The 24906-nt window shown below is 42.7% G+C and overlaps 1 protein-coding gene and 1 long non-coding RNA gene across 4 annotated transcripts in view; one reads left to right on the top strand and one right to left on the bottom strand.

Annotated features, from left to right (window-relative positions):
• Positions 1 to 6047: 6047 nt before the first annotated feature.
• LOC115371382 (RNA-binding protein Nova-1-like) lies at positions 6048 to 24133 on the bottom strand. Of its 3 annotated transcripts, XM_030068725.1 has the most exons (6): positions 23959 to 24130; positions 22000 to 22008; positions 15990 to 16017; positions 15245 to 15441; positions 7801 to 7967; positions 6048 to 7349 (listed from the first exon to the last, which is right to left on the bottom strand). In XM_030068725.1, exons 1-6 carry the CDS (start codon positions 24128 to 24130, stop codon positions 6330 to 6332), a joined length of 1593 nt encoding a protein of 530 aa, XP_029924585.1. In that variant the 3' UTR covers positions 6048 to 6329. The 3 variants fall into 3 exon arrangements, with proteins under 3 accessions (XP_029924585.1, XP_029924586.1, XP_029924584.1); XM_030068726.1 differs by lacking the exons at positions 15990 to 16017; positions 22000 to 22008 and having other exon boundaries at positions 15245 to 15388; positions 23959 to 24133; XM_030068724.1 differs by lacking the exons at positions 15990 to 16017; positions 22000 to 22008 and having other exon boundaries at positions 6048 to 7436; positions 15245 to 15388.
• The window catches only part of LOC115371386 (uncharacterized), a 30672-nt gene continuing 29371 nt past the window's right edge, over positions 23606 to 24906 (top strand). The window contains exons 1-2 of the long non-coding RNA XR_003929368.1: positions 23606 to 23617; positions 23739 to 23744. This is a non-coding gene — a long non-coding RNA (uncharacterized LOC115371386). The remainder of the gene's footprint in view (positions 23618 to 23738; positions 23745 to 24906) is intronic.

Raw genomic sequence — 24906 nt, 5'->3', positions numbered from 1 at the left:
TCAGAATACCTTAATCCATTTTAAAGGGTGGATACTGTAGCAGGTGCCGAAAAAAGAAAAAAAAAAAAAAAAAACAAGAATGAAACAGAAATCATGATATCGTGTAGGCTGAAAACAGCGAGACTTGGGTAGAAGAGGTTTTTTTTTTTTTTTTTTTAAAGAGAGGAGCAAGCAGCCTGTAGCCAGTTTGTAGCGATTAAAACCAGTCCTAGCCTTCCTGTGAAAGGGCTCCGTGGGGGCGGATGAGCGTCCAGAACACATTTGGAGTGAAAACAAAAACAAAAGAGAAAAAAATAATAATAATAATAACGTTTGGAATGATAATTGTAATTCGTTTGGCATTTTCGGCGTAATTTTGTTGTGAAGCAGTGCAAGCAACGACAGGGGGTTTGTAACAACAAAAGTAATGAGACAGAAATATCAGCCATACAGCTCGAGCCTTTTCCATGTGAAGTCTAATAAGGTTTCCTCTGTAATTTACATCTTGTTGAGGTTTGCAGAGGCAATCTTCCTTTTTTTTTTTTTTTTTTTTTTTGCTGGTGCCGTTTATGTCTCGGGATCTGACAACTACATCAGCGAGACTTTGAGATCGCATTCCTTTACTCCATGCGCTATGTCAGCTTACGGTGTTTCGGTGCCAATTTGTCGTGAAATAAAACCCATTTTCTGTTTTCGTATTTGAAAGCAAGAGAATGCAAAAAGGACAGAAATGGTACAGACCCCCTCCTGGACTGTTTCACTGATACCAGCATTTAAGAACAATTCACTCAGTGATTGACACAAACCTCTGCTGAAGGGAATGTGAAGGAGCCTTCGAGTGAGGAAACAGGTGCCACTTTTCTAATGTGTAAATATATAGATATATATAGATATATAGACTCCTGCCCTTTCCATCATTCATGAGACCCAAAACGATCAGGGAATAAATAAAAGAAAAACAAACGATAACAATCAGAGCAACAGCAAAGAATGGCAAAAAAAAAAAAAAAAAAAAAAAAAAAAAAAATTTAAAGGCTGTTGAAAGTCAATGTTTGCTTCATTTCACACCCAATAATAGGAGATGTCATTTGTAAAAAGATATGACCCATTGATCAGTAAAGTGCATTTATGCAACACCAAACAAACAAGATAATGTTGACAGCGAATCGGAAGTTGGTTCAAAACATGTCTGGTTCATGACTATGGCCGTGCGAGGCCTACCTGACTATAGCTGAAATTTGTTATTGACATAGATATTAACTCTACATGTAGTTGACATTACTGCCCTGAATTTACATTAAAGACCGATAACATTCGACAAAAAGAAAGAAAGAAAGAAAGAAAAAGAATGGGTACATTCATAGATTAGATCTGGGCTTTCAAGCTGTGGTATTAAAAGAAAAAATCTCAAAAATATTATGCCACAGGTTATGTGAGGTTCAACCTGTTTCTTTGAAAAAAAAAAAATAAAAGTGCATGCCTGATATCCTATAAAGCAAAACACAAGGAGCCAATGCACTGAATAACATTTTCACGTTTGCTTGTTTCACATTTGTAATACTCCTCACTGTACCTAAAAATTAAAAGATCTTCTCCGGTGATGTAAAGAGAGATGGGCTTGATCGATGAAAAACTGATCTGAGATGTGTGTCTGTATGTGTGTGTGTGTGTGTGTGCATGTGTGTGTGTGTGTGTGTTTTCGGGCCAACATGACAATAATGGGCTCCCTCCCAACTTACAACAAGAAACAACTTTTTTTTTTTTAATATGAGGCGAGTTAACTTAAGTGCTTTACAATTGACTGCATGCAGCGTTATGTCTTTGAATGTTTGCGAGACACCCTCGCAAGATTTTTGTAAAAATTTTTTTTTCCTCCATAATTCACTTTGATACCATGCAATAGAAGACGTGCAAAAAGATAACACCTAACTCCACAAACACATTTTTGATTGTTAATGGCTATGTTATGAATGCTTATAACATGTTATGCTTAGTCCATGCTGGCCTATAGAGACATTTGTGAGAAAACAGCAGTACTTAAGCCACAGGTCAAACAAACACACAAGGGATGCATGGAGTGTAAAACAACATGGATCCATAAAAATCACAATCTTTAACTCTTACTCTATGTACCTATGGGATAAAACAATGCACAAAAAGTTCTTTGTCCTTTGTTTTCTTAAGTAATGTATTTGATTATCTTTTCTTAACTTAAAAGACAGTGTTTGATTGGCACTTGATCAGCACTTCTAAACAAGTTATTGATATCTAACATTTGATCGCACATCTACAATTTCAGAAGCTGCAGAGGTCTAGTTTGGCACAGGTTGTACTATGGAGTCTATTATTACTTTTACTATCTTATCAATACTGTATAGTATTCTATACACCTCGTTTTATGCTCCAGCCTCTTAGAGCATGTTTCTAATCAACAGACCAGACATCTTTTCAACTAAAATATTTTGTATAGTTTACTTTACTTATCAAATAGCAGCATTTTCATAACTTACAAAAAGTACATGTAAACCTATTCATTCAAAATCTTAGTAATTTCAAAGGTTCATACAACAGACATAAAACACAAAACAGGACAACATGCTACTATATTGCTTCCAATATTCTTTACATTTTCTTACTGTCAAACTAAATCATCAATGACAGAAATATGGACACCACCTGCTGATGATGAGTCATCATAATGCACAAACAAATCGCGAAGCTAATCTTAATCAGGCTTAGTTGGCACTCTCATCATCCACACAAATATAACATAGTTCACATTGTATTGACAACGCTGGACTGCATTTGGACTACAAACTAGAATAGCTACAATAAAGTACATATAGATCATATGACATGACATATTGTATTCCACAGAAATGAATTCTAGTCATTTTCAGATAAGAGGATATGCATAAAGGATGTCATTGTTTCGGCTTGAGGTCACAAACAAGTTCCCACCTTTCTCTCACTATAGCTTACGCGCTCTGTCCTAACGAAGCTTTTTGTTTAAGAGGCTGAGATAGAAGCTCAGGTTGCTCAGCCACAGGTGAATATTCATTCAACCAAGATTTGCCTTCGTGTTTACTCTTCTGGCAGAAAAAAAGAAGACGACCCTTTCCCCTTCCCTAAAAAGGCCATAGTTCACGGTGTAAACCTTTCTAAATCCTACTTGTTCTTCTTTTAGAGGGAATTTGATACTTTGAGCTAATGTTGCTGGTTGGTCTTGTGGGTGTCACAGTTTTGGAGGCAGGTGTTTTTCTGTGCATTTTAGCCTTGTGAACTCTACGGCCTGGGAAAACATTTTCGTACCCTTACGACCTATAGTGCATAACTCCTACCACCGCCGGCGCACCCTTACACCCCAGACACCGCCCATGAGAAGACAAGACAGGAGGAAGGAGAAAGAGGGGGAGAGCAGAGTGCAGGGAGAAGCACAGACAGGGATTAAAGACACAGGTGGAATCTGCAGAACGGTGAGAAAACGGCACGTGCAGAGGGGAATAAAATGTTGAGAGAAAGAGGAAAGTTAATGGGGGTGCAGAGAGAGAAAATAGCGTTTGGCACAATGTATCGATCAGACGGCTTTGAGGAACTCTCTGCAGTCGAGCAGTCCGGTTGCATTGATAAACATCCCCTTGTTTTGTGCTTGTATCTTAATATATGCTATACTCTTGGGCAGTAAGAGGTTCAGTGTTACATTTTCACGAGTTGGCCAGATTGTAGTTATGGATGACTGTGAGGCCTTTCGAGGCGATAGGAAATATTTCAATTTGGAAGAAAGGCTCTCCGTTGCAATTGCTATAATGCATAATGTCCAAACAATTTAAAACACTTTAAAATCCATTTGCCTGCAAAACATGAATCATGAGAGTGAAAAGAGACAAAGCTATTTATTAAATTCTTATAAAAAAGGGAGTGGTTCTGATTTTTTTTTCTTTTTTTTCTTTGTTTTTTTTTTTATTTTTATTTTTATTTTTTTTCAATTTTCTTTGACACTACTCAGCACCAACCCTCACAGCCATGTATTTAGAAAGCTGATCATAGAGCTTGGGTTGATGGGGACAATTGAAAGATGTCTTTTTGAGTGGGAAAGTGGATCAGAATAGGATCGGAGAATACAGTGCAGGAAAATGGAGCAGGAATAATTTGGGTTTTAATGCGGTTCGCGGATCAGGAAACGTCCATTAATTTAAGTCGGTGTAGCAGCTTTTTGCAGTGCATTGGTACTGGTAAACAAAAAAACAGCACAAGATGCTGGAATATAAATGCTCTTGTGGAGATATTCCTTCTGTTGATACCGGTACGTTTGCCAGGTATCTTGTGTAGGTCACACAGACGTGGTACATTAAAATAACTCGTAGCCCACCAGGGACACACATGCTTTACGTTGTGTGTTTTTAATGTCTCACAGTGCAGTCTTCAGAGACCCAGTGTACTCAGGATGAAAACCATGGATAGCAGCACAGAAGCAAGCCGGGGTAATCTTTGAGCATTTGGAAACGTTCTAGACAATTAGCCTCCCTGCGTTAGACAAACAATTGTCCATAAACAACGACGATGCCAAAACATTTACTGTGATGCTTTTATTACGTTCTCCACCCAAAGTTATTGAGCGTTAACGTGTTTTGGGGGAAGATAATAGGCTGCCTGGATGAACCGTGGAATCGCTTTTTGTCTTGATGCAAATTGGGAAGGATGGTTCACAGAAATCTGAATCCAAACCTTCTTTCATGTGTCATTCTAGTTCCCTCTCATTAGTGTACGTCTCTTGGACTATTTGGTACCCTTAATGTAAAGGCAAAAGTTTCTTTGTTCACAGATAAAGGTTCATACAGTTTTTTTTTTTTTTTTCTTATCAAAATGCTTTTCTGGTGTTTTGCTCCTTCTGCAAACTGCAGTGGTCAGACGTTGCTTCAGGCGACAGGTGCTGTAGTCCGAGCTACCTCAAGCTGCTCATCGTGTTGCCTTTCCTCCGCGGGAATTCTTGGGCATTACAAATATGTGTCTAAGGCAAAAATATCGTCAAGTAAAATCTAGAATACGGCCAATCTCTAGAAAAAGACATGTCTTGCGTCGGGAGCGAGGATGGAACTGCGATATCTAGTTAAGACAGGATTGCTTTTCATCATGAAATGCTGAAAGCAATCCGGTTTCGATAGGCGAGAGACAGTCAGATCCAGTGGACTACTAATGGTTGGACGACACCTCGGCATTTTAAAATCAAGTAAGGAGGGTAGTCGCCAAAAAGATTTTGATTTAGGTGTTTATGGTAAAGGAGATATAAACCTAATCCCATAGCACCAAGAAAGGGTTAACCAACAACATATTCTTATGTCTGTAGCTGTGTTTGAGTGAATATGCAAATATGTTTTAGACTTTGTGCGCTTGTGGGAGCATTATCTATGTATGTTAATGTAAAAGATATTTGTACATTCCTGTGTGTCTCCTCTATCCTCTCACATTGATTATTTAACCCCTGAACTATACTTGCAGACAGCAACAGTGAAGTTCAGACTGGGTTTGAATTATACATTTCTTTCACTGCAACACAATATTTGATCCCTGTAAATAAAAAATAGCAATAGGCTAATATTGTTTTTTTTTACATTCAGATCAACCTGTATTCACAGGTTTAAATAATCTTTTTTGTGTTTGAATGAGACCATGTCAATAAATAACGGATGAAAATATAAAAGACCCAAATTTTGAAACTTCAATTATGATATGAGCCAGAATTCAACATATGTCAAAATAGATATGATTTCATTAAAGAAATTATATTCAGATTGCTCCCCCATAGTCTGAGATGACCTCAGGTGCTCGTCATAAAACCTCTCCCCTGTGAACAATGCCCTCTGCATTGTGTACAAAGAGCAAGGTTTGTGGAACAGCTCTATTAGCTGACTGAAACTTCAACTGACACTCTCAACTCACCGGGAGCTGAGGTCCGCAACTGAAATTAAAAACCAAATCAACTAAAGAAAAAGGAAAAAAAAAAAGGAAAAAAAAAAAAAACAGCTATGAGGTTTTGGAGGAGGGTGAAAACTTGAGGCCTCACCCTTGAATCTGCAGCTTGGCAGTGGACCAGTTCAGCTTACTCTGATCACCGTCATCAAAAGGACTCGACACAAACTTTTAAAAAACATCAGGACGTCAGTCCTAAAAACACATTCACATATCACACACACTTATCTTGGTTGTCTCCCCCACCTCCTCCTTTGTGATTCTCTCATTTGATACTGAAATATTGAACAGATATTTGGACGTTTCTTTTTTTCGTCGGTGACCCTCTCGATTCCCTTCTATCTCTGTCTTCATCCTTTCTTTCTTTCCTCTTCTCTTTCCATTTAGCCCACCTTTTGTGGGTTGGTAGCACGCACGCCTTGCTCGTAAGTGATCCGTTGGCTGATCAGATACTGCGCTGCTTGCGTGGCGGCTGGCGACCCTGTTATGGTAACTTTACGGTTCCGAGTACCAGGGATGAACTCTCCCTTTTTGGAGATCTGGATGCGGGCTCCTGTTAGCTCCTGGTACTCTACCAGTGTTTTCCCTCCTTTCCCCAAAATGGCACCAACCAGATTCTCGGGCACAGCAATCTCAACCACGTCCTTGGCCCCGTCCGCCAGCTTCTCTGTTGCCAATAGGGAGGAGGCCATCAGTGGGGATGAAGCATTTAGGTAACCATTGGAAGCCCCTGTGGCAGCAGCGAGAGAACCTAGGGAGAACCCACCAAGGCCTGCGGCGGGGTGGCCGGCACTGCTGGAAGCATCGCTCGCGTAGGAGGCCAGGAGGTTAGCCGCAGCAGCGGCGGCCGGGTTAGCACTGGCCGCTACCGCAGCGAGGACTCCGGAAGCAGCTGCAGGGTTGAGACCGAGGCCCAGGGTGTTGGTGTTGTAGCCGTAGCTGGCCAGCGTGTTGAGGGCTGAGGTGATGGCTAGCAGATCGTTGCCAGAGAAACTAGACATGGCGGCAGGGAAGGCGCCCATTCCTGTCAAGCCAGCCTGGCCCAGAAGGCTGGAGGCACTAGCAGCTGCTGCGGCTGCGTTGGGCAGCACCTCGGCCGAGTTAGCGTAGGGGGAGCCGGTGGGGTTGGAGTTGGCTACTGGGCCGGAGATGTTGGAATAGCTGATGTTGAGGCAGCTGCTGCTCTGAGGGTCCTCCTGGATCTTCTGCACTATGATTTCCACAGCCTTACGGTTCTGCTCAGGCTCGCCACTGATGGTGACCACTCGCTCCTGAAGGTTGATGCCCTCCGGCTTCTGGGAGAGCTGCACCCAAGCCCCTGACTGCTCCATCACCGCCTTCACTGTAGCTCCACCTTTGCCAATGATCAGCCCAGCTGTGCTATTGGGCACTATCAGTTTAGCCTGTAGACAAATGGAGGGATTGAAGTAGAAAAAGGGAAGGAGAGAAAGATTTATGAGCATAAATGATCGACAGAAATAGGGATATCTCTCACTGAGTCAGTCTACTATACCAGCCCCCGCTTTACTCAGCGATTTGTTAATCCCAGGGGTTTAGGCTGCAGCTGCCACGCAGCTCTGTCTCGCTATGAAAGACTGTAGGTAAAAATAACCCCATACCCTCACATTTTCCTGACCCTACCAGGCTCTGGGTCATGGCCCAGAGAACAGGCCAGACTGACGGCTAATAGACAAGGTGTAGTGGAAGTGACACTGTTCCTACCATATGTCAGCCACTACCTTATGTCAACATTCACTTCAGTCAACCAGTACCACACACAGTCTGCAGCTGCTCCATTACTTCAAAGGGCAGGGTTGCTGTGTTTTAATAATCCCATTCCCCACAGTATCTCACCTGTTTGACGCGGTCAGGGTTGACAGTGGTCTGTGGTTGCAGTATGCTGACTGGTTCGGTTTTCTGGGCGCTCTGGGGCATTTCGCGGACTTTCTCCGCAATGAAGTTGTGGACACCATTGAGAGCTTCGACTGTACCCTGTATCAGACATACACGTTCTGTTGTTCCTGCACGGGCAGACAAAGAGAGGAAGATAACACAGTTGGTGAGCTGCAGTAAAGTGTTCGGAGTTTGTGTTTGGCAAACAGACAGCCTGAAGAGTTGGGGCTTTCACGGAGGGCGGGACTAAAATGTACATGTATATTAAGATGTCTTGGCATTGAAAAATGTTCCTTGACATTTCACAAAGAGGCCTAATTGCTAAGCTATCCCTCACTTCCTCCATTTACACAATCAACAGAGAAACAGCTGAAAGAAAGAACCGCGCTTGGTTAGCGAGCCACAGGGGGGGAGAAAGGATTCCTCTTCAATGATGTAACTCTTTCAGAGCTCTGGTATACTGAGCCTCTACTCGCCTTGCAGCTCTAATAGACTAAACACACACTTGTTCCTCCTCTAGGCTTCTTTCTACACCCACACTGACGACCCGAACAGCATTCCGTTGCCATGGTAAAGGGGCCGAGCCGTGGAAACAGGTGATGCAACAGCGAGTGCTTTTTACTTGCTTCTATGATTTTTTTTTTTTTTTTTTTACACTCTCCTTTTCTTTACCACCCTCCCCCACCTTGCTCTCTTTCTTTTTCATTAAAACAAAATAAACCTGCACTATTCTTCCACTGCACTAAACACTAAGTGGCATTCTGTTTTCTCAGTTGACTTGACCGTTGACCAATCTGATCAAACCAAATAATTCAATGAGAGAGACCCCATTTTCCCCGTTGGCTCAGAATCATTAAATCATTAAAACTCTCCCATGGTAAAGATCCTGCCTGGCTAACCAGTGCTCTGTTTCATCTTCAGCATTTCTGTCCGTTATTCAGTTGCACCGATTAGATACAGGATTAGAGGACACACACACATCTGCATCTGTCACGTAACCATCTATCAGCACTCAGGAGATGCCAAAATGATCAAAATCACACATGGTTGGTTTATACCAAAGAGCTATACAATATTGGATTGGAGTGGTCAATAGATCAATTTCAAAATGTGAGAAAAGGGCAGAAGGAAACCCTAATTGGAAATGCACCGAGGGGGGATTTGGCCTGCATTTGATTTTATAATTTCCTGCAGAATCTCACTTCAGATGTACCAGAATGTGCAGCCCGCAACCACCAACAACATCTTTGGAGATTATGTTATATGAAGTTATACGTCCAAGCGGGATCAAAAAATAAACCAAAAATAGAAACCTGAAATAAAAACCACAAATAAAAACAGACTATAAATGACAAATGTCATAGTAGGGTAGGATTATACATGCTCCGGGCTCTGCAGAAGCACACTTGGCACTGCTTGGTGATATTTTGCTGCACCTGCCTGTCATTCTTGAAGAACTAGCACACTGAAGCCTGCAAGTACAGTCAGCTGACTCTGTTTGAACTTATTATACCGGCATAACACTTTTAAAAAGAAAAACGGTGTCACATAATTACTAATATTTAAAAATAATCATAAATGCAAGGTAATGGCTACCATGGATAGCCATAGATCTAAAATGATCGTGTTTATATGAACAAACACAAGATAAACCAGTTGGACTGTTATCGGCCATGCTGAAGGACACAAACTATTTATTAATGTAATGAATGTAATCAAATGCCATTGCAGGTGAATAATACAGATAATTAAAATATGAATACAATTTAACAAAGAGTGCACACAAATAATAAACTTTAGAGGAAAAGAAGCTTAAAAAAGCCAAAAAGAAACCCGAGATTGTGGTCAGTATTTTCACCTTCTAGATGTGCCTCGCATGTATTTAGACTGAGCTTCTTCTCTTTGCCTGCTCTACCCAGATGCAAAAAAGCCTGAAAAAAAGATAAACTAGGACATCTGAAGTGATGCAACGCTTCCTTGCAAAAATATATTGCCGTGCAACTTCACTCCATCAAAGGATCTTTGCCACCAGTGAATCTTCCCTGACAGGTCATGGGTGTAAGGCTTGATTTTCATATTCCACCCTCTTTACTCGCTGGATCGCTTGCATCGACTTCCCTCCTCTCTCTGTGTCTTTGTAGTGGAGGAATTTCATAATAACTGCTCTGAGCTTTGAGTTGCAGCAAGAGTTCGCTTGTCCTCTTGATGACAGGAGGGGAGAGAAATGTGTCATTGCCCCGGAAAGCACACAGCCTTCAGCTTTCCCCCGAGAGACCAATAAGTCTCAGGTTAGTGAGTTAGGTCCTCCTATCTCGATGATTAAATGTAAAAGTTTGGGCAGGTCCTTCTGGTTGGTTGAGATTTCCTGTGCCAAAGAATCTAGCTCTCGTTCAGATTGTAGGGGTGAGAATTTCTCAGTAACCGGCGATATGAAACAATCACAATATTTTTACTTCACGATAACGACTGTATCGCGATACAGGCGATGCAGACTGTGCGATATGTTGTAACATAATCAGCTGTGATCATGAAAAACCCTCGAAAAGACAAAATAACTTCAATTTAATCTGCACTGCGACTGCAACCTGACCGTGACAGAACAGTTCCAGTTAAAATACCTAAAGGCTTGAAACACATAGGAACCGAAATGTGCATCTGTGCAAATTAAGATGAAAACTCAAATACTGATATTAGGCGCAAGTGTATCGATACCAAAGGGAGGTATCAAGATATACTGCATTATCCATTTACTGTCCACCCCTATTGGTTTGTCACGTTCTTTTCTTTGCTTCATTTGTATATTAGTTGATCGCTCCCTTTAAAGCAGTTTAACAAAAGTCTTCTTTCACAGAGCGAATAAAGCAAGGGATTTCATTGCTGACAATCACATTTGTGGAACATGTCTATCTTAAACGTGTCATCTTCCAGTTATAAACCACGTTGGTTCTAAAAAGTCATTTGAAAGACACTGATTTTCATGTAGGAACTTTTTATAGCATGTCTTTGGCATCTAGTAAAAATGTCTGGACAACTTCCATATTGCATCACACTTGAGCCAGACGTCCCCAGCCACCTCTGTTCCCAGAAAAAAAAAAAAAAAGAAAGAAAGTAAGCATGCAATACTAGTCTTTACATAATCTTTTCCAGTATTTTAGTACAGACAAATAGGCCCTTATGCTGCAGTGGGTGGTTTTAGAGTACCTGGTCCTAATAAGCGGTGAAACAGGCAAGTGATGGTTCTTACCCCCTAAAAAACATTAAATTTAGGCAGGGCCAGGGTTTTGTGAGACCTTTCGCAGTAATAGACAGCATCATTTGGGACAGCAGTAATGTAGGACCTGATGTATGTGCGTCATAATAATAGCAACACCAGGGACTTTACTATTAGAGTGAACACTGGCACGCAGTGCAGTCTTCCAGGACAGAGTGGAGAAGGAACTTGATTTTAGATTCCAGTGGTGTCTATCGAGAGTCTTAAAACTGCAGTTTGATGAGGCGACACTTAACTCTCGATCCAACATGATCATTTTTGCAGGCCATTTACTTTTTAAGATGACAGAGTCAACAACCAAACCTGGTCATTTTGGGAAACTGTCATTGGCAAATATTTAAATATTATTGTCTTGTCGTCTTATCATTACAGAGCAATGATATCGAGCTATAATAATGCACAATAATGACTTCTAAACTGATAATAAAAAACAAATATTAATCCAAACCTTTCACAAGATGAGATCTGAAACATATTAGGTAAGGCTATTTGATCATATCATGCTTTGTCCATAATAAATAACACTGTGGTTATTTAATAAGTGATATTGGATATGCTAGCAGATATCGTTATACACGGATATCAAAATAATTTATGATTATCATTAACATTAATTTCGTCCACATTATCCAGCCCTAAGTCAGCAACAGTTTAACTTTGGGAGCCGGGCCTAGAAAGCACAGGAAATATATTGCATACAAAAGCAAGGAAGAGGACACCTATAAAATGTTGCTATATTGCAGAATCATGCTCATGAAGAAGTGATTTGTCCTCCTTATGATTGTATTTTGCCTATTTGAACCTTATTCCTGCGTTTTGATACTAAAAGCCATCATTATAGCACTTTCATTTCTGTCTTAATTTTGAACTGTGAGCTCCTTTTCAAAAGACCTACCACACCCTGCACAGCGGACGGACTGGTGATGTTTTCCACCATGAGGTCACATATTGTGATTCACATTTTAACGCTGGGATAATCTAAACCATAGGCCCATTGTTTCTGTGACATCACGACGTCGTCAGCTGTATGGGCCGAACAGCCAGTAACTCAAGCCACGAGCTGGGCCGCCGGCCAGCGGCACAAAGCAGGAGTTTTGTTTCTAAGTTTAAGTTCAAATCATGAACTCCCACAGCTCTCTTTGCAGCTGCTTAAAATTGTGGATGGGTGCGTGGAGGTGCGTGTAGGTGTCTGTATGCGTTGAATGCACAGTATGAGTAAGGAGTAAGTGAATGCAAAGCACGCCGCATCCGAGGGGGATGAGGTAATTCAGTCACGCAGCGGTTTACAAAGGTTCAGATCACATAGTACCCATTACAACAAAAAAAAAAAAACAAACAAAAAAAACAAAATCAGCGCCCCTACACCAGACAAGCATGCGAAACAAAACTTTAAAAGCAAAGTATGATGTCATCTTATCTTATCTGGCTTCAGCTCTCAACACTATCGGGAACGAAATGGGAGAGAAACAGCGAGTGGGGAGGAGTAAAGAGGAAACTTGGCTAGTGTTAGAGCAGCTTGAGTACAGCTGGGGCAGGGTCACGTCCACAGAGAGAGATTGAAACAGGCTATTTCTGGGCCTGCCCCCCCTGTCCCCTCCCTCACATACAATCATGCATCATCCACACCCTTCACTATCTCCAGTCATCCATCTCAGTCTGCCACAGCAGGGCCCAGTTGCACAGTTCCCATCAAGACCTCTGAATTCATGGTTTCATGTCTTACACTGACGGATGGGAGATGTGAGGTGGGTGGGAATCTCGGAGTGAGCCATCGCGGCTGAGGATCGCGGGAGAAAATGGCTGCATCGGTTGTTGTCCCTTGATTTCTCCTGTGTGTGTGATTGTGCTGTGGTGAGAGCGTGCTCAGGCTGCAGCGGGGATGAGAGATGAGGGCGTGAACTGTGTGTAATGGCATTAGCATGCTGTATTAGCACAAATCGTGGTTAATTCAACACCGAGGGGAAGGTAAAACAAATATAGGTGATAGGTTTGTCGTACCCCGTCGACGCTTGCCTCTAAAATTCAGGACATGACATTGACAAACCATCTACATCTGGCTGTTGTAAACCTCACTGAGTTGCACATGCTTAATGCAGCTGGCCCTATCCTGTGCCAGTTTGAGGTTTAGAAAGGGTTCGCCTATGGTGAGCTCCCTGGAAGAGGCGCTCTAGACTATTGTGCAGTGTACAGTAGTAGTCGTTTCGTTTTACTTCTGTGGGCCAGAACAGCCGCCCAATCAAATCCTTGCCAGCACCCTCTCCCTGAACTCCTCTTCTCACTCATCACGATAATGAGTAGGGGGATGGGCAGAGCAGGTGGTGGCCTATGAAAACATCCACAAACCAAAGGGAGAAATAAGGATACATATCACTCCTTTCATTTGTTCCTATGCCAACAAAGTAGCTATAATTCATTCTCCGAAACATGGCTGGCCTGTCGTGTGAAGAATTTAGTGGCTTGCTCTGTGTGCATGCGCGCTTTCATCTTGCCTAACAGAAACATGTTGAGGAAAGAAAAAAAAAAAAAAAACAGAGTACAGGGGACATATTCCAAGCATACCCGAAAGCACGCGTTTATCTTTCCTCCCTTCTCTCCTGGCGCTTGGTAATTCTCTGCCACGGTTCAGTCACTGCAATATATCACATGTAACTCCCAACAGAAAGGTCAAATTTGAGCCATGTTGTGCAGTTTTTTTTTAGTTTTTTTTTTGTGGACAGGGTAATGTTTCCCTTTCTACATAAAAATAAGGTAAGGACTAGAGCTGGCGATATAGGTAGAAAAACAAATATCAAAATATCTTTGACCAAACACCTCAGTATTGTGACGATTTTGTACAGATGACTGTCGGTGCTTTCATAAGATTTTTGCTAAACAATCTAGATATGATCTGGATATGACGACCAAGCAGGTAGAGACAAATAATAAAGCAGCTACAACAATCTAATAAGTTCAGAATTGAAATTGCATTTCTTTCCTGCAATGTAGCCATTAAAACCAGGGAAATACAGCACTTATGCCATATCACGCTATTACAGCATCTGAAATGCCAGACGATATCTAGATTCATTATCACAATATCGATAAGATATCGATATCTCACCCTGCTCTTGTAAGGACTCTTCACTGCATATCAACAGAGGTCATGGGACAGATTATATTCCATTGAGATAATCAAAGTTGCCATTCAGGGGTAAAATTGAGTTCTGGGTGATGATATTTCTCTCTTTTTGACATTTCATAGAAGTAGCTGCTTGAGGCAATCAGAGACTTGAATGTGACCCTGATAATTAAAAAAAAAAAACATCATAAGCGTTTCCTAATGCGCATCATGCACTACTCTTATTTCCTGCATCATGTGCGCTGCCACCAATTTCCTATCCGGAGAGGTAAGTCCATGTACTAAATATATATACAGTATAAAGTATACTACTACACAGGGATTATTTGCTTCCATCAGTTATCACAGAAGACATCTGGACCTAATAAGCAGCGAGACGCTCAGCACCTGTTATTTTTCAGCAGGTTGAAGCCTCCTCTGAGGCATGAAGGACAAACACCGAGACTTCTCTAAGACTCAGGCATTTCTGTTTAGATGATAAGACGCTTCAACGCTGACCTCCGTCCGATAGGGGTCATCGGGAGGCATGGGCATCTTTTCCCCCGTTGCCTTTTTTCGACCGAGGCCTTCCTGCACGACTAATGCTTTCAGTATACCCTCCACGTCCTCTGCGTCACAGACTTCGCTCTCCTTTTCATGGGGGTAAAATGGCAGGCAGGCATTCTTTTTCCGGAAAAGTGAGAGAGTTCTTGTAATGCACAGACGTGAGAATGCGAACACTGTACCAAAACACCCCTGCAAAGAGGGGTGCGACCTGACAGCCAGGCAACCAAATTGAAAGTGAAATTGCATTCAGACCTGAATGCCGCATCTGGCAGCTGTAACATCTTATGTGCATGTTTAGTCCTGCCAAGGACATGAGGAAAATCTAACTCAAACTGTTTGCAATTGATTTGTGATTGAAATCAGACAGTAATTTATTCAAGGGTGACCAAATGCGGGTCTATGAAATGTTTTCATGTGCTAAATGGAGGCTGCACGCTGATCAATTTTAATTACAAAGTGTTAATTCTTACCTGGGTAGAAGTCTTTGGATTTGGACAGCTTGATGGTGGCGCCCGTCTCTTTCTGCAGTTGTACGATGGTCTGGCCGCCCTTGCCAATTATAGAGCCGGCTGCATAGCTGGGGATCAGCACCTTCAGGAAGTACTCACCCTCCTCTGGGGGAGAGAGACACACAGAGCAGGAGAGGGTCACATATTGTAAAGCAGCTCTGCACATCATCATATATGCCACACTGGTGCCCAAAGCCCCAATACCCTGAACAAGCAAAAATTCAAAATGGGAACATACAGCTTTGACATAGATGGGAGAGAGACACCGACATATTGCTGTATCCCTCTGTTGAAGGGTAGGTATCCAGAGAGAGATGTTGCATTATGAGTGGGATTCTTTCTTTGTAGCCTTCGGTGCATTCACATTTTATCAGAGATTGGTGACATGTTCTGTGTTCTGTCCCAGATTTCTAGTAGAGTAAATGATGACCTCCTTTCCAGTTTGCAGAGGTCTAATTTTAACTGTTTTCAAGGAGTTTTAGCAACCTCTGACAAAATACAAAGCCAAGTCCGACATTATTAATCGCCTCTTACGCGTGGATAAAATCAAATCCGAGGGTGACAATGAGCCTTCTCGCTGTGACGGCGAATATTGCATATGGAGGACTAAATGCAAACACATGAAACCGTTATCCATGCAGTCCATGAAAGCCAATACAATGTGATCCTGAGTAATGAATAGAAGTGAGGGGAGCATATGGGACACAATCCCAAAGATTTGTTCAAAGGGTATACTGCCAAGACGGTCTAAATCTCCTCCATTTTGGAAGGGGCTTCTGTGGCTTACAGCGGATTGTAGCAGCCCGTGATTGACAGCACGTCATTTAAAAGACTTTGCAGCCAAACATGTTCCTCCCCTCAGTTGGGGAAACTTCCCTTTGCTACATGGCTAATCAAGACTTAATCAGCACCAAGGTGAGCGATGTGCCTGTCCAAGAAAACCCTGATCAAACTGAGCGTATTAATCCACCAAGAAGCAATTAGAAACACACCGGGCTTGGACACGGCCATTCAATCCACTGTAACACAATTAAAGGATCTGACAGTATTAATGACTATACATCAAAAATCTATTCTATTTATAGATGTGTAGGGACTGTAATTCCCCAAATGAACTCTCCAACACATTATATAATGGTAAAAGAGCTGTGCTGATATGTACCTTTGAATATTAAGGCAGTGATACAGTGGTTCTCAAACAATCTCCTCTGCATGCATGTTCCGATGCAATGACGTCATGTTCCAATCTTTTCAGCTGCCTCAAGGGTGACGTCACTCCAGTGAGCATAAATGTAAAAAGGCACCGTCCGTCATCGTACAAAGCACTTTCCAACACAACAAATGCTTTCATTTAAAGTGAGATATGATACGGATTCCTCGTTTTGGGATCGCGGATGCCAGTGCCACAGGGTCTGTCACCGTGTCGCCGCATCCTATGTTTCGTGTAGGGTAATGAATGTGGGGGGCTTGTCCGGCATGACGGGGAGGGAAGACGGATGGATGGAGGTAGACAGCCCTGCACTGAGACTAACCTGTTGCCTCAGTAATGCACTCATTAGATTCAGATCAGAATGAACATGGCACTGTGACATTAAGGAATTTCACAGCCTACATGTAAGTTCTGCTCCTTATTCCATTAATATGCCTCTCGTGCTCCATTCAGACTCTGGTTGTTATGGTGCACAAAACCCAGCATCAGTGGCTCTGACATGTTTACAGACAATGGCATGTTTGCTTATGGAATTTTACATGCGATTTACATTCATTTGCCATGGCTGCACGGACCTTCCCAATTCCCACAACTATATCACGCCTGAATGAAAGCTAATATTGTGAAACGAAAGGAAAACTAAAGCCAATACCTTAAGTCTAGTGCGTATGTTAATTCAAAATTGGTCACTATGGCACTTTTCCTGGAACATCCTACAGAAAGAAATGGAAAATAAACCACTGAATTGGATTTATGTCCTATGTTGAGCTCAAACCTTTTCCTGCACTTTGAGTTGGCACGGTATATTGCAGTCACCTTGCAATTTCTAACAATGAATGACAATAAAATGACCTTGGTGAGAAAATAAAGATCATGAGTGACTGACATGGTCACGGTGAAGCTTTTGAGTCCCCTCTACTGACAGAAGGCGTTTGATGCCATGGGTCCTCGAAGAAGTGCACATGAACGGTACGGATTGCAGAGTCCAAACATCCTAGGACCTGTTGTTGACAGGCAAGCCCAAAATCCACTGCGTAACTTTCTGCTTATCTTCAACCAGAGTAAATCTAGCGGGGGAGCGAGCCACTGAGATTCCCTCCGTCGCCCTCACAGCCACGTTTGCTGTCATTAGTCAATAATTAATTCTGTCCTAGTGTCTGAGATCACAGTAACAGGTTTTAATGGCGTCATGTGGTAGAGTAAACATGGCAATCTGTTGCTGCAATCCGCCAGGGAATGGGAGCAGTGGGGCACATTGGAAAGCTGAGCCAGTGGGGTGTTAGTTCAAACCCCTGTTTCCAATACTGGAGGGATGGCTTGGAGGAGAGACACAGACACTGAGCCAAACGTGTTTAGTTAAGTCACTCAAGGGGGGTGGGTCAGGAGGAAATGCCTTGTGACCGTCCTCCCTCCTCCTCACTACCCCTCCAAGTAACCCACTCTGCATTTCAATAGACCAACCTGCTGCTGACAGGCAGCAAGGACGATGGAACAAAAATGAGCAATAATGAACAAATGAGCTACGGCCGTATGAAATTGCAAACACTTTAGCACAATAGATAAATTCAACAAGTCAGACAAAAAGAGTTGGAGTCTTACCCATTCTGAGATCTGCTGGTTCAAGTCCTCTGTCAGATCGCCATCAATGCCGGGGCACAATCTCTAAAGGGTATCTTAACGTTAGGCTAGGCATAGGTGCAACGGTAGTGTTGAGGAATGCGGCCAGTCGACCTTTTTCACCGAGGTCTAATACATCAGTGGGTGCAAAAAAAGAGATTTCACCGCAGCATCCGAGCCATGCCTGCAGCTGGCCAGAGCCTCAATTGTCTGAGAAAATGCTAATGCAGGCTCTCAGTGTTTTCAGTGAAAGACGGCACGCATTGTTCAAGCCTGCATCGGTTTGAAGGGGGGGGGTCTTCCCTGCCGCATCACCCTTTTCACTGCTCTCATCCATATTCATCGAGTGGCCTGTCCGTCTGCAGCAGCACCCGAGACTGACACCTCGCCGGGCCAATCAGCAAGCTTCTCCCTCCGCCACGTCATGGCCCCGCCTCCCTGATGCCGGTCCCAAAAAATTGAATTTTCTCCCCTACTCCGCCTCTTTTGACGCAGCACTATAAAGTATGGCGGTCCATTCAGTCACTTTTTTTAGTGAAAAGTGACAAAGGTGAAGTGGCTGGGGGTGCTGGCGCGAGTGGTGAATGGAGAAGCATGCAGAGTGACCTTCAACGGTGGCTGAAGAGGTGTATGGATAACATAAGCAGATGATGAAGGAGGTGGAGGAGGAGTGATCTGAGACAGCGTGCCTTACGCCCCCCCCCTCCACACCCCTCCACCCCCTTTCCCCCACCCCCAATCCCTTAGACGGCCATGTTTGAGAGGGCGGAGGGGCTCATCAACCATTGCAAATGGCAGTGCCGCAGAATGGTGGAGGGGGGTGATGAAGCCAATCACTACGCCTATAAATCTTACACCGAGAGGTATCCTATGTGAGTGTATGTGTGCAAATACTGCAATGTGCATGTGTGTGTGGATACGGGGGTGGAGGGGGCGGAGGGGTGGCTTCAGCGCCACTAAATAGTGCCTTCCAGGGAACCTGTAAAAAAAACGGACTCCTTTTCCCTTGGCTGCTGATTAATTTTGTCTAAAAATCAAATCCTGACGTCGTGGCCCGTGCGGTTTTGGAGCAAATATGCCTTCCAGAAAATTCTAGCAGTAAAGCAGTCTCATTTACTGAGAGATGCTCTAGTATATAGACATGGTCTCCCTGTAGACTCCACTCCCTCTCACTGTCTATCTATCTCTCCCTTTCTCTCTGCTTTGCTCTGTCTTCATTTCTCTCTGCCTCTCTCTCTCTCTCCCTCTCTCCCTCTCTCTCTGATTCTCTCTTTCACTGCCACCTGGCAAATTCACAGTCCACTCACGTCACATCGCTCTGCAAGGGCACCTGTGTCCTTCTCACCAAAAATAAAAAAAAAAATAAAAAAATAAAAAAATACAGCTTACATTCCTGTGCCAACCTTTCCATTAGCAACATTACGAGATCATACCTAATCCCTCAGCCACACAACCTTTGAAAAGCACATGCTTGCCAGCAACATGGGCTCAGAGTATGGGTAATTACAGGTTAAATTAGAAACAAAAATTAATGAAAGACATGCTCATTTTGAGGAGAGAAGGGCGACGCTGATAAAAGAAGAGTAATTTCCCTCATTCAGTCTGGCTGAATTGTCCAGCCGTCCCTAAATGCACAACGAGGGGCTCGGCTTTGAAAGAGCACGGGCTTTCTTCTCTTTGTTGCAACTGCCAGTCATGTTAATGATCAGTTCGGTAGGAATAACATGATCAATATCAGACGTAGTCAAGGGGTTGGTGATTACAGGGATGATTATGAGGATTATCAAGCCGATCTTGCACTATTGCCACACCAGTGGTAGGTTAGCTGTGGCACATATAATGCATGAGGATCACATGGAAATGGGCTGAAATGGGAAATGGTAACGCACAGGGCAACAAAAGATTTCATTATTATGAATCGGCTTTGTGTAGTAGTCATTCTTAATGGCCTGAATGTGCATCTAATGTCAGAGATTCAATGCCTGAGCTAAGCCTGTCGTATGAGGTAGTGATGCTAATTAGTTTTAGATGAACACGCTTTTGTCAAATAAGGTATTTACCGCTATGAGTAGGAGCCTGGTTGCCGGTTCACTTCTTTATGTCCATTTTTTTTCTTGTTGTTGTTGTCCTAGTGTGCATATGCTTTTGAAAGGTTGCTAAGCTTGCTTGTACCTTTCACTATAGCAGACACAAAGGCCTTTGCATAACGTGTAGCAAAACAGACAAATACTGGACATACAGAGGTAAAACTGCCACAGAATAGCCGATGACAGAGGAGGCTGTTTGGTCCTCAGCTGTTCCTAGTTAAGCTATCAGTCGAGCCACCTGAAATGTACTGCAAAGTCTAAATGAGCGCAAGTTACCTCCGTTTGAATGTGAGCGAGCCTAACCAAACAAGCTGGCTAAAATAATGCTGAATATTCCCCATAGGTCTACTCACTCCATATAAAACTATGTCACGTCTTAATGAGATATATGTGGATTTTTCTTTTTGAAACAATTAATGTCTATGTGTGTGTGTTTTTTTTTTTCTTTCTTTTTGACATGCTGCCTTTTTCCTGGAGAGGTAAAATTAAAATGTCATGTAATTATGGTGTGTTAATTCCTCTGTAGATAAGATTTGACTGGCATTTAACTGCAGTGTCTGTAGTAAATAAATGGGAGCACAATGACTAGCAGATATTCTATATATCTGAATGATATATTCAGTAAGATATACATTCTGGCAAATACATTTTATCAAATTAATTAGCTATTATTAAGTTGGTTTAGCTAGAATTTTTTACATGTATTATGCCGACCTTTCCCCTGCAATTAAAGATTTTTTCCCTATCTCTGCTATGATTTGCAGACAAGGGGTGGACGAGGGGAAAGACGCCTGTATGCTTAAGGTTTGGAGTTGCTTATTGTTGAGCTTGACGGGGGCTTTGCAGGGATTCTCTGCAGACAACAAGAAGTTGTTTAGGAAGCCATCTGGAACACCTTGTCCTCTGAGGGAACAACGGCAGCCTCTTCAGAGTTAGAAATTGCTCTAGTCAATATTGCTTTTTCATCACCATGCAATTAATTGTGCAGCCTCTAGATCCTGGAAACATGGTGCAGCTGCAATACTTCTGGAAGACAGGGAGGTCTTGAACGAACATGTGGTCAGGCGAAATTAGGTGGCAAAGTGGTGTGTAATCCCATTATAAAACTTGACAGCAGTAGAAAGTCACAGGTGCCTGAGTGAATTAAGTATTCCTGCCATTTTTCTCCTTTTTTTTTTTTTTTTACATTTTCAAAATGCAATTTCACACCATTTAGCCATTTGTAGCCCTTGGTAATTGCTTGGACCGATTAAATGTGTGGTACCACTTTTAGAGTCCAACCTATGGTGAAGTCTCTGTGCAAAAAAAAAAAATGCATGGCCAAAAACTCATGAGCTCCCTGGTGTACGGATGTTTCAGAGGCGTTAATGGAGGATATTTGGAAGCTGAATCAGCTCTGAAATAGGGTCCGGCGACACAAGGGTCCTTATGCGCCACACTTTAATTACATTTTTTGAGCCACATCTTTTCTAACATGGAAGGTGTCGCCTGCAGTGAAGCTGCAGCATTACTGTAGGATATAATGCTGCTATCATCCAACGACAGGGTGTGTGTGGGATACGATGACAGGCAAAATAAATTGCTATACCATATGGTGAAGAAACTGCCAATTCTCCACTGACGTGCAATTAGCATAAAGTTCTTGAAATAAATGGTCCCTATGAGCTGCATACCATAATAATCAAAAGCTGGAAAAGAGATGTGCATGGACAGGGACTAATGAATGTGCCATCACTCTCACTGCCGCAGTCCAAGATCTTACTCCTGACTAATTTGGCAAGTGTGCGCACAACTCCATGCACTGAAGGCTACTTGTTGATTACTAATTGATGACCATCATTTCTCCTCAAGAGAAAGAAATCAGGATCAGTGCTAAAATGGCGAAATGTTTTTCTCGTCATCTCCCCCACCAAGAGTCATGACTTTTCTGCACCTTGCTCGTTTCTCATCTGTTATTGTGCTGTTTCCCAGATGTGTTAATTTGCAGGAACTGCATGTCCCATCTGCTAACTTAACACAAAGCAAAAATTATCCCTGAGATGAATTTTCATTTCGTAGTCCTATGATCTTGGATTTTCCTGCTCAAACACTGAAGGAGCAAACAACTCTCTCCATAACAGAGGAGCCGAGGTCCCAATTTGTCAGCATGAGACAAAATATAAAACCTGCTCAGTAGGTACAACTGCCAACTGGATTCAAACTGGTGGAGTAGGTGCTTGCTTTTGATGCCAGTTTTAGCATTTCAAAATGATTGAGTTTACCATAATACAGTGTTGTAACGGCGGAGAAGGCCAAACGTGTAGAAGCTGGCATTGTTAACATTACAACAGGCCAAGAAAAAAAAAAAAAAAGAAAAAGAAAGAAAACACAAAACAGATGTTGAGATTTGATTTACCCAACAAGCTAAAAATAGCTTGAGTTGGATGGGAATCTATGAGTGATGATGAGTGTGTATCCTACTTGTACAAGCTAGTATATATTACAGGTATTCACCCCGCTCAGCATGTGCACATTTTCACAACATATTGTAGACTGAGTTTAGATTTCAGATCCAGATGAGTTTCATTTTTTAAAACAGCGCTCCCAGTTATGGACCAGGCAAAAAAAAAAAAAAAAAAAGTGTCAGTATCCCAATAAATTCTTTTTGTGAAATGTCACTGCATCTACTAAGCCTATCATCCAGTTCATGCGAATGGAGCAGCTCCATTATTTCTTGTTCATAACTCTTGTTTATAGCTTTGAAAGATACTTGTAAATGCTCACAAATCAAGACTTAGCTGTCCAAGATCAAAGACAGAACATTTCAGTTCCCTTTTAGACTAAGAATAGCCATCTATTACCTTTTCATTGTCAGAAACTTGTATTTAAGGTTATTAAGTCGTAAAGGTAGTATATGGTGGTCTGGCCGTGGTGGTATGTGAAGCTTTTCTGTTTCGGTAAAGGAAACAACTATTTCAGTGGGAGAGAATCATCTGTTTTCGGTCCTTTACCAAATCCTAGGTCGTGTTTGCCAAAACTTGGATTCAGGGTCTCCTAGAGACAGCTCCAAGTCCCTACTCCCCCTACCATTATGTAAGAAAATTATAATTTATATCTTACATCAACTATCCTTCCAGACAGGCTGACTTTTGATAAAACTTCATCAAATACAGATTTATTTGCTGGTTCTTGATACACAAAAAGTCTGGGGACCCCTGGCCTTGGCGAGTACTCCTGTTGTAGCTTGTTGTACCAACACACTTTGAGTTGATCCCGTGAACACTGACACAGTCATTTCACTTGTTCCCTCCTTGTAATATTACTCCTCTAGGACCATCTCCCTGACTGTCCACCCCTCCACCCCCAACTCACATCACTTTCCCAGTGAATGGAAGACTTCATGCCAAACCTCCAGATGTGGAGCAGCACAAAGGTGACTGGGTTCAAATCCAAAGCTGACCTGCAGCTAAGTAGGGCCACCAGATCACCTAGCCAGGCTCTCTCTCTCTCTCTTGCTTTGGATATTTATGAAGTAACAACGAAATGAACCCGTGTTTCAAAGTGTTCAGTGCACAGGTGCTGCAGGGAGCACCAGAACTGAGCTTGGCGCTGCATACGGTTTGTTTTGCATGCAGGAGGGTGGACACTTAAAGGCACTGCACATGACAGCTTGGAAAATACTCCTGTGAGGGCATGCAAAAGGTCCAGGAACAACAGATTTGACTTGATGAGGTGCTGAAAACGGTGTGGATGAAGCGGCTCGGGTTATATAGCCCTCTTACCTCCGGTGTTGGTGCGCTTGGTACACCCGGCCTCCTCAGCCGGAGTTTCCAGCGGTCGTTTGCGGGAGTCCGGGTTATCCGCCTCCATATGGGGCTGCTGAAGGTTGTGAAGGTTGGGATTAGAGTATATCCCGTTATGATCCACGGCTGCTCCGCCACCACCGGCCATCATCATCTTTCCCCCTCGAGCTGTATATAATTTTGCGCTATTTCCCCCACACAGCGCCCTCACCACCACCACATAGCCTGATAACGCGCAGCGCGATATGAACGACAAGTTTTGGGGGCTCGATTGGGTCTCAAAATGGTCTCGAAATGACAGACAACGTCAGGGTCGGGGTCTCCTCTTCTCCCCTGCCCTGCTGCTCGTCCGGCGCGTCCCCCTCACAGAGCTAAATATAAAAATCCCATTGAGTGAAATGCGCTCATTTAACGCGCTCAGCGTCGCTCCAACAGCATGGTCCTTATTGTTGACGCGCAAAATAACCCTGCGCCTTAAAATAAAGCTGCCCTATCTGGGATCCGATCAACTATCGGGACAAGTGGAGGTGGTTTGCAGAAGCAAGGCACCGGGAAATGTGTTTTTTTCTCAAGTCATCTTCACGCCATGTTTCTCGGTGAAGTCCCGAAGTCGGTGTCTGATAAGTGCAGCTGTTGTTATTGTTGCCTTTGTAGTGTAAGAGGGGGGAAATATAGTTTCAGAGCTCCAGAGAGGACTACAGTGCCACTGACCGGCCAAAGATGAGGCCAATGTACCAAAGAGCAATCTGATGTCAAAGTGTGGCAGCATCCACCGCAGAGACTCAGTCCACTCCCTCCCGACACAAAATCATTTTTCATGTTTTTTTTTTTTGTTTGTTTGTTTATTGTTTTGTTCTTCTTAACTTGCGCCTGCTTGAATTGCTTTTGCTGTCGATTTGTTTTGTTTTTTCTTTTAAAAGGATTCCT

The sequence above is a fragment of the Myripristis murdjan genome, chromosome 14, assembly GCF_902150065.1.
Source record: "Myripristis murdjan chromosome 14, fMyrMur1.1, whole genome shotgun sequence".
In the NCBI taxonomy this organism is placed as follows: domain Eukaryota; kingdom Metazoa; phylum Chordata; class Actinopteri; order Holocentriformes; family Holocentridae; genus Myripristis; species Myripristis murdjan.
The sequence above is the reverse complement of the archived record's forward strand: the minus strand, read 5'-3'. Positions and strand labels throughout refer to the sequence as shown.

Bases quoted from the DNA above. Each gene is read 5' to 3' on its own strand.
- LOC115371382 (XM_030068725.1), bottom strand. From the start codon at position 24,130: ATGATGGCCGGTGGTGGCGGAGCAGCCGTGGATCATAACGGGATATAC. The intron at 15,442-15,989 runs GTGTCCCATATG...GATGATGTGCAG, and splicing joins TTGAACAAATCTTTGGGATT to AGCTGCTTTACAATATGTGA. The intron at 7,350-7,800 runs GTGAGATACTGT...ATTTGTCTACAG, and splicing joins ACCCTGACCGCGTCAAACAG to GCTAAACTGATAGTGCCCAA.